This window comes from Solanum lycopersicum, chromosome 2 (genome assembly GCF_036512215.1).
Source record: "Solanum lycopersicum chromosome 2, SLM_r2.1".
In the NCBI taxonomy this organism is placed as follows: domain Eukaryota; kingdom Viridiplantae; phylum Streptophyta; class Magnoliopsida; order Solanales; family Solanaceae; genus Solanum; species Solanum lycopersicum.
This window is the reverse complement of record NC_090801.1, coordinates 30,346,623-30,356,314: the sequence shown is the minus strand read 5'-3', so window position 1 is coordinate 30,356,314 and position 9,692 is coordinate 30,346,623. Positions and strand designations below refer to the sequence as shown.

At 36.1% G+C, this 9,692-nt stretch overlaps 1 protein-coding gene across 1 annotated transcript; it reads right to left on the bottom strand.

The window, feature by feature from the left end:
* Positions 1 to 803: 803 nt before the first annotated feature.
* On the bottom strand, positions 804 to 1,341 carry LOC138341977 (uncharacterized). Its single transcript, XM_069294161.1, has 2 exons — positions 1,013 to 1,341; positions 804 to 915 (listed from the first exon to the last, which is right to left on the bottom strand). Exons 1-2 carry the CDS (start codon positions 1,339 to 1,341, stop codon positions 804 to 806), a joined length of 441 nt encoding a protein of 146 aa, XP_069150262.1.
* Between the last annotated feature and the right edge of the window lie 8,351 nt (positions 1,342 to 9,692).

The following is a 9,692-nucleotide window of genomic DNA, read 5'->3' as shown; positions in this document are numbered from 1 at the left end:
AAAATATTTCCTTTAAACCTACGTCCATAGAAAAATCGTTAGTTTTAAAACGAACTGATCTGTGTCGATTTTTTCAATTGTTTTCTCCTTGTCCTGCTACTTCCGATTTATTTTCTGATATCCCAACTCTTGATAGATAATACAAAAGAATTTTTTTTAAAGAAAAATAAAATTTTCAAAAAGTCGTATTCTAAAAAAAGGTTACTGCCAAGTATCATGTCACATCAGGATTAGTGTGGTTCTTTGAGTCTGATGCTTGGAGATCTCTCAGTTCACTAGGGAGTATTCATAGTCACTCTAGACTGTCGATAAGCCCTAATTGAAATTTTGAGGTCATCCTCTAAATTTCTGTCAAAGTTAAGTGTCTCGACTCATCTTTAACTGCCAATGAGTAAATTACGAAAATTCTGAGATCCTTTAAAAAATTATGCCCAAGTTGCAAAATTCAAAGCAATTTCATTCTTGACTTTTTGGGAAAAATCTTATTCTCGAGAATTCTTGAGTCCCTCTCAAAAATTCTATCCGAGTTTTAATTGTAAAGAAGAATAGAAATCTTATGGGAGATATGATCGAACCCTTGTGGTGTCTACGTATCCCGTTGAGGCAGGAATCAGGTCAAACATAGTTTCTCCCAAAGGTTAATAAGAATAAGAAGTTTTACAAAGAAACTTATCGTGGCCGACATAGGCCACCTACATAACTCATTCTCGAGATAAGTTGAACGTAGTTCAAATACAAAGGAATATTAAAAAAGGGATACATAGGTGACTATGGCCGGCATGGGCTGCCTACGCATCTCATTCTTAAGAATTCAGGTCAAACTGAAGCTTTACACGTAATATCTCTTGACAACGTCTGAGTTGATCAGTTTCGGTCATACGGTTCCATCCATCTCTAACAGGACCAAAGCACCTCCTGATAATATTTTGCGAACCATGTAGGGTTCTTGCCAATTTGGTGCAAATTTTCCTTTGTACTCGTCTTGATGAGGAAAAACGCGCTTAAGTACTACTGAACAATATCAAAAATTATGGCTCTAACTCTCTTGTGGAAAGAGCGAATCATTCTCTGTCGATATAGTTGACCATAACAAATGGCAACCATTCTATTCTCATCAATCAATGTCAGTTGGTCAATCCTCTTGCCAACCCATTCTGCATTACTTAAATCAGCTTCTTGAATGATTCTCAAAGACGGTATCTCGACTTCAGCAGGTATGAATGCTTCTATTCCATATACTAGTGGATATGGAATAACCCCAATCGATGTTCTGACATTTGTTTGGTAACCCAACATAGCATATGGCAACAACTCATGCCAACCTCGGTGATTGTCGATCATTTTCCTCAGAATCTTCTTGATATTCTAGTTGGCAGCCTCTACAACTCCATTCATTTGAGGATGATAAACGGTTGAATTTCAGTGAGTAATCTTAAACTGCTCACATATATCTCTCATTTAAGTGACTGTTGAGATTTTCACCACTACCAGTAATGATGGATTCTAGTACTGCAAACCTGTATATCAGATTATTGTGAATAATCAGCTACAATTTTCTTGGTCACTGACTTGTAAGAAGCTGCTTCCACCCACTTGGTGAAATAATCAATGCCAACCAAAATGAATTTGTATCCATTAGAAGCGGCTGACTATATCAGACCCATGACATCCATTCGCCAAGCTAAAAACGTCCAAGGTTAACTCATAACATTGAGTTCGTGAGGAGGCACTCAGATTAAATCACTATGTGCTTGACATTTATGACATTTCTGCACAAACTTGCAACAATCATGATCCATAGTCATCCAAAAATAATTGGCTCGAAGGATCTTCCTTGCCAAAGTGAGTTCGTTCGTGTGCATGCCACAAATTCCAGCATGTATCTGTTTATAACATTGAACCTCCTCCCGATAGATCAAACAACAACATGAATAAAGGTGGCTTCAATGGACAGCACACCCAATATTAAAGAATGTTGAACCCAAATTCGAAGTATAATCAAACAAGCAACTCATTAACAGAAGGTAATAGAGTGGAGATAGATTTTACCTCCTTTGGACCAGCGACTGGACAAAATGAGTAGAAGATTTAGCACTAGAACGCGACTCCGAAAGTTTAGACAAAGATAGAACGAAGTCGTTCTGAATTTTCAGAAAATAATTTTAAAACATTTTGAATTTTCATAAAATCTACTTATTTCAAATCGTTTAGAATCAAGAAGCTCGTCAATTGATTCCTATCGGGGAGGTCAAAATTGGGTGTTAACACAAAGTAATGTTTTTTATCTTCATCATTAACAGATAAAATGGAGTGAAAGACAAAGAGGAAAGCTAGCGGAGAAAACGTATCTTTTTTGGGCAGCAAATAGGGAAAAGGAAACTCGGGTAGAGCTTCTCCCACCACAAAATCGGATATGGACAGCAAACGTGAGACCTTGGTGGCAACTCGAATTCGAATCAACTTGGGAATAAAGATAAACATGTAGGGAGAATGGAACTCTAAAAACTAAATCTTCTCTTCCTTTTAGAATGTATCTTTTACGTATTTTTGTAACCACTTGCTTAAGCTATTTTCTACGCTAAAATATTTCCAACCCAAAAGCAAACTAAAAAAAATCCACCCAGTGAATAGAGAGAAAGAGATGTTTTTAAAGAGGGGAAATTCTAGGGTTTAAGAATCTAAAGGGCGGTTGAGTTTTGGAGAAGTTTTAGGGAAAATAGGGATTCCCCTTCATTCCAAATTTAGAAATTTTACCCCAAAGGATGGGAAAGGCTGTCGTTTGTACGAAATTTTGTCCAAATCCCAGAAAATCTGGACGAGGCAGGGGCTTGGATGGCTTGGATTCATTGCTCGTCCTCGAATTCTACGTGGCTCTCATCCACGCCAGCCCAGGACGTTGGACGCAACTAGCAGGATTGAAAAGCAATACCTACTCTTTAGCAGAACATACTGCCAAGGAAGATGAAGCGAAGAAATCATTTGTTTTCTGTCTATCTCAGTCTTCTTGTGAACATTGGAGGAGAGAAAATAAATACCATTTCTCACATCGTGTACCTTCTCCTTAAACTCGCTATTGCGTGAGGAAAATGGGGCGCGTATAGAACCGTTTTGAGTTGCTCACGCGCTACTATTTCTATGTCACTGTGAAAAGGAGAACATAACATTGCCAGGTTTCTTTTAAGAACAAGGTTGGGTCAGGTCAGGGGCAAAAAGGTGGGATGTTGAAGAGAGGATGGAGATTGGGCCTGCTAAAAATTTGAATAGGATGGAGTGGGCTCGACTGAAAAGGTTGGAAAAGGGCCCAAAATTTGTTCTATTGATATGTTGGAAGGTGAAATAGGAGTGGTTAGATTTTGAATTGATTAATTAGCCATTAGATTGCATTATAGTCAAATGGATTTAAAATGTAACCAAATTGAGTTTAATTAGCAAATTCGGCTAAAAAAGTTTTCTAAAAAAATAAAAAATGAATTATCATTAATTAATTAACGAGCTTCTTAGTTTTAACAAGATAAAATAATTAACTTAATTATGAATTAAGGACTCAAAATATAGACTACTTCTTTTAGACGAAATTAATTTAATAAAGCGTTAATTAATACTAAAATCTTTTTGGGATGATTTTTGAATATTTTATAAAATAAGCTAATCATATAAAACATATATAAATATTAATCACTTAAAAATTATAAAATCTACGAAAGCTACTTTAAAAGTGAATTTTATAAAGTGAGCTATTTCAACTCGTTTGGAATTTAAGAAGCTTGATGATCAATTTATATTATGGAGGTCCGAAATTGGGTGTCAACAAGTACTATCACTTTAGGCGAGATCGTGCCAGTTGGACAATCCACCCTTTTGGTTTGGTGATCAATTGTGTGGAGTTTACGGTTCTTTTCATGTTTTTGGCCTTTCTTTTAAGTAATCATTTTTTCCTTGTCCCTTAGCCTTCATAGCAACAAATCATGAAAATATCATTAGAATAGAACATAAATTAGGCATCGATGACACTAATTGTTGAACTAAGTAGGTCACAAATAAGTGTATATCTACCACTCATTAATGACATCCTCCATGGTGGAAACCTTTTAAAAATATTCCAGCCAAGCTATTAAGTATTTTAATTTCACTATATTATAGGCTATTTGGTTGTGTTGTATATCATATGAAGGGGCATGATTCAATCCTTGACTTATGAGATGATGAACTTCGTTGTATGAAAACCAATCCAAAAATGCATAATTAATAAGAATCATATAAAAATACAATCTTCTGCAATTTTTCCATTTCAGCATATATTAATTCTTGTCAATGACTCTCACTTCAGCTAGGACATAATTGTTTATGCAAAATGGAAAAATTTATTTTCCTCATGATAAATGAAGGGTAAACCTTCCACGTTCTCTTCCTCACTCACAATAACGTTAAAATCTCTTCTTACTATCATAGGTTTTTATTGATTTCCTACAATTTGTTCCATCTCATCCTAGAGCTCAAATTTCTCTATTGCATAGCATCTTTATGTATGGATGATATTATGACATATATTATTTTTGTAAAATGTAATTGTCTCATGTTGGGTAAAGTAATATATAAACATGACCCTCAACTTGACTTCAGCGGACAACTATGCCCTCCAACGTTGAGTGTGCACAAGTAGACACTTGAATTTGTCTAAAATTGAACAAGTAAACACAAGTATCCTACATGGCACAATACACGTTGGACGTCACGTAGGACACAACAATTGCAATGTAGGATTCCATGTAGGATGAATGTATCTTTTTGTTTAATTTTTATACAAGTTTAAGTACCTACTTGTGCACACACAAAGTTAAAGGTCATAGTTACCAACTAACTCCAAGTTAAGGTCATGTTTATGTATTATGCCTTTAATATAACCTGACTAACTCATTCCTTTGTCTAGAAAATACAAATCTTGGCAAAATAGTCTATCAGAGCGTATTTGTCTCCCCATTTCCTTCTATATCATTCTAGCTCCTGTGGATCCTAGAAAGATTTTGTGACTACTATAAATCAGTAATGCCTTCTATGTAACGAGAAAATTATTTTGCAGAAAGCTGTGTTTTTGTATATTACATTAACCATCTTCAAATACATAAAGGGAAGTAGATATTGCTTTAATACAAAGGAAAAAAAATAAAAATAATAAGAAGATTACCTCACATAAGGGATACAAACAAGATATGGAAGATCTAAAAGATTTCAAAATCAAAAAGAGTAAAGAGAACATATGTTGAGAATATATTTAATGTTTATTCCCCCAACACGATAGGTGGTGGTTTAAAAACACCTATCTTGGACCGATGAGAGATGAAATTGACAACAAGTACAATCTTCTTAAGAGAATGAACTAGCTGCAAAGAGGATGAAACATGACGAACAGTAAAAGACTTATCTTGAACTAGCTTCTGAACAAAGTGATAATCTAAGTCAAGATGCTTCATACGTGTATGGAAAGCTAGATTTTTGTAGAGGAAAGTGGCACCAAGGTTATCACAACAAATAGTTGGAGTGTTTGGAATGGAGAAGCAAAGCTCTTTGAAAAGATTGACAATCCAAATTGTTTTAACAGTAGCATTGGCAATGGCTTTGTATTCAGCTTTAGAAGGAGCGAGCTACTATTCATTGCTTTTTAGACGACCAGCTGATAGGAGAGCCGCCAACTAAGATAACATATGCACCAGTAGAGCATCTGTCATCAGGATTCCCACCCCAATCAAAATCTAAATAATTTTTTAGGTTTAAAGACGCAACTTGTCAATGAGTAAACAGAGGTGATTGGTACCTTTTAGATACTGCAATACCCTTTTTGTAGCTTGCAAATGTTTATAGGAGGGTTTATGCATGATTTTTTATAAGCGATTGATAGCAAAGGAAATGTCGGGCCTTGTGATAGATAGATATTCAAAAGAGTGTCAATGCGATGCCTATAGATTTTACAATTAGTAGGCGGATATCCATCACCTAGTTTCAAAATGGTTGAGGAAGCAAGAGGAATACGAACCCTTGTCCTCCATCATGTTTAGGAGCTGAAGAAGATCAGTAATATACTTTTTTTTGAGAGAGATACAAACTAGTGGATTGGTGACAAACTTCAACACCGAGGAAATATATCAAGGGAGATAAGTCCTTGAGAGATAAATGACAAGCCAATGCATAATTAACATGGTAAATCTTGGAATTTGAAGATCCTGTGAGTATGATATCAACCACATATAGGAGAAGAAATAAAACAGAGTCTCTGCCATAGATAATGACTAGAGAAGGATCTGGTCTTGAGCTTACAAAACTAATAGAAGCAATAAAGTTCTTAAACTCCATATACCATGCACAAGGATCTTGACGGAGTCCATAAATTGCTTTGTGAAGTTTGCACACATGATGAGGATAGGTTTTATTAGTGAACCCATACAGTTGATCCATATAAACTTCTTCAGCTAGAATTCTTTGAAGGAAAACATTATTTACATCGGGATAATAGAGAGTCCAATTAAAGTATACAACAAATGTCAATTGGAGACGAATTGTAGTTGGCTTGACCACTGGCGTGAAAGTAGAAGTAAAGTCAACACCTGATAGTTGATGAAAACCTTTCGCTACCAATCTTTCTTTGTATCTATCAATTGAGCCATCTTGTTTCTATTTAATTTGGAAAATCCAGTTGCATCCAATTACATTTTGTGGTTTATATTTAGGAATTAAACTCCAAGTATTTTCTTTAACAAGAGCGGCAATCTCCTCACACATTGCATCATGCCAAGGAGCATGTTGAACTGCCTGTTTGTAAGTTTGGGGAACCATGTTATATCAGTAGAAACAACCAAAGAAGAATAGTCTATAGGCTTTTTATGCTTAAAAATATTATGGTGAGAGTGGGTGGAAACACGAGTAGGTGGTTGACGGGAAGTAGAACTTACTTGTTTCAAAGGAGAGGTAAGAGCATATTCACTCATGGGAGGAACAGTCACAGAGGATAAGGGACTAGTCTCTTCATTCTGGGTACCAAAAGGAGATATGGGAGGAGAATGTGTTTTCATTATGGATGAAGAAGAAGATGGTGGTGTGTTCTCTGTCGGTAAAACACGAGCTGACATAGGCACTAATGGGACATCTATTTAAAGACACGGGAGGAGATATGGTTTCAGAACCATATGGGTGGTTAGTGGTTTAGTTATCAAGCCATGAATGTATTCCTTGTAGTGTAACATGAGGTAGACCATGAGCAATAGATTCAAAAGGAAAACTCTTTCTGTGGAATATTACATGACGAGAGAGTAACAAATCATTGGTAACAATAGTGGGTTACAGAGTAACCAATAAAAACACAAGGGCGAGATTTTGATTTCAGTTTATGTTTATTATAGGGTTTTAACCAGGGAGAACAAAGCAACCAAAGGTACAGGAATAATTAGGGTTGAGATGAAAACGAGCTTCAATGGGAGACTTTCCATGTAGGATAGGTGTGGTCATACGGTTGATGAGATACATGACAGTTTGACAAGAATAAGACCAGTATCGATGAGGCATAAAGGCTTGATGTAGTAAAGTTAAAGTTGTCCCCATTACATGTAGATGGCGACGTTCAGCAGTACCAACTTGTTGGGGTGTATAAAGGGGTGAAAATAGATGGATGCCCATGTTAGCCAGCGTCTTTGTTAAACCTTCATACTCACCACAACCATATGAATATATTGAGAATGTTGAGATAAAATACCTTTAGACCAAGAGGTTGAAATTAAGGAATATGAAAGTTACATAAGATTTGTGCTTGAGTGGGAAAAGTCATACATATTTTGTAAAATGGTCAACAAATATGAGATAAAAGCAAGCACCATTTTGATAAGGAATAGAAGATGGTCCCTAGACATTAGTATATAAAAGTTCTAATGGACGAGAGATTGTTAAGGTGGATGTAGAAGAAGGTAAATGATGACTTTTATTACAAAGACAAGAATTATAGCTCTTTTGAGAAAAGGAAGAAACAACCAACTTATATCTAGAAAAAATAGGATTAAGAACTTTATGATGTGGATGATCAAGACGATGATACCAAAGTGTACGAGATGAGAGATCTGCAGCAATGGTGAATTAGGTAGCTGGAGTTGGAGAAGAGACAATCCACTCATAAATTTGCGTCCTATTTGGGCCTTGATTTAGAGGTGCTCGCGTTCTCAAATTCTTCGCAACAAAAAAAGTACGAAATTATTCAATAGAAGTTTTATTTTGCTCACAAAATAGAGGAAGAAAAATAAGATTGCATGAATAGCTAGAGCGCATAAAACATCTATTAGAGAAAATTTACGAGAGAAAGTGGCAAGAGTAGTATGGCCTATATGGGTTATTTTAATACCGTTACCATCACCAACTATAACATCACCCATCTCTGTGTACTCAGAGTAAGCCTGCAGATTATGAGTATTTGAGGTAATGTGATATAATGCACCAATATTCATGATCTAATCAGGAGTGGTTGATCCAGTAGTCGATGAAAAAATAGCTTGTGTCTCATTCATATTGTGACTGTGAGAGCGGCAAACACAAGCAATATCTCCATATTTGTCATACAGTTGGCACTGAACTCGATCTCTATTGTTGGAGTTTTAAGAGCGCCAATTAATATTATTGGAATTTCGCTAATTGGTGTTTCTATTTGAATTTGGGTTGTTTTTATGGCCTGACCAGTTACTTCTAGATTGGTTGGTACGATTTTTGTTCAGGTGTTGTCGACCACTTTGTGTCAAACACTGATTAAACTGGGCAGTATGAGCACCAGTAAGAGGTGGCATCTCAGGCTTTGGTGTGTGAAAGAGGAACAATTCACAGTTGCTGAGTTTTTCAAAAGCTCCTCATAAGTGATGGGGATTTCACGAGCACAAATGGAAGAGCTACTGGCATCATATTCTGGTCCAAGGCCCCTAAGCACTTTGATGACAAGTTCTTCTGAGAAGGCTTGAATCTTATTAAGATAAGCAGTGGACTTGGTTGCCTTCATAAGGAGACTGAGAGAATCACGAAGACTGTAAATACGAGTTTGACTTTTGTTGGCATGTTTTTGTACTAATTTCGTCTAAGCAATGTGCGCAAAAGATGCAGAGGCAAATAGATGGCTATGATAGGATCAAAAAACGTCATAAGAGCATGACAAAGAAGGTTTACTTGTCGTCTCCATGGTTGATAGTTTGGATCAATTTGAGATGGACAAGGAATGGTACCCTCAATGTCGGAAGTCAAATCATAGCCAAGGCAAAAATCATCTAATTGAGCCTTCCAGGTGACATAGTTGGTGCTGCCAGCAAGCCGTATAGGCAATTGGGTGGGCTGATTGATGGAAACAAGTTGAATTTCTTGATTTAATGGATTCATGACTGTTTGAGAGGGGGAGATACCTGAGTTTTTGTTATTGGTGGTGGGACTAGTTGCATCCGAAGCATTGTTGTTCAAGTTGTTAGGCATGGTGGAAAAAAATAAAAAAATACAGGATCAGAAACTCGTTAGAGCGTGAACTTCTCTGATACCATAAAGAGAGAAGTATGTTGCAGAAAGTTGTGTTTTTCATAATTACATGAACCATCTTTAAATACATAAGGGGGAGCAGTGATTAGTATAATACAAAGGAAACTAAATAAAAAGAATCATAAGATTACATGAAATAAGGAATACAAACAAGA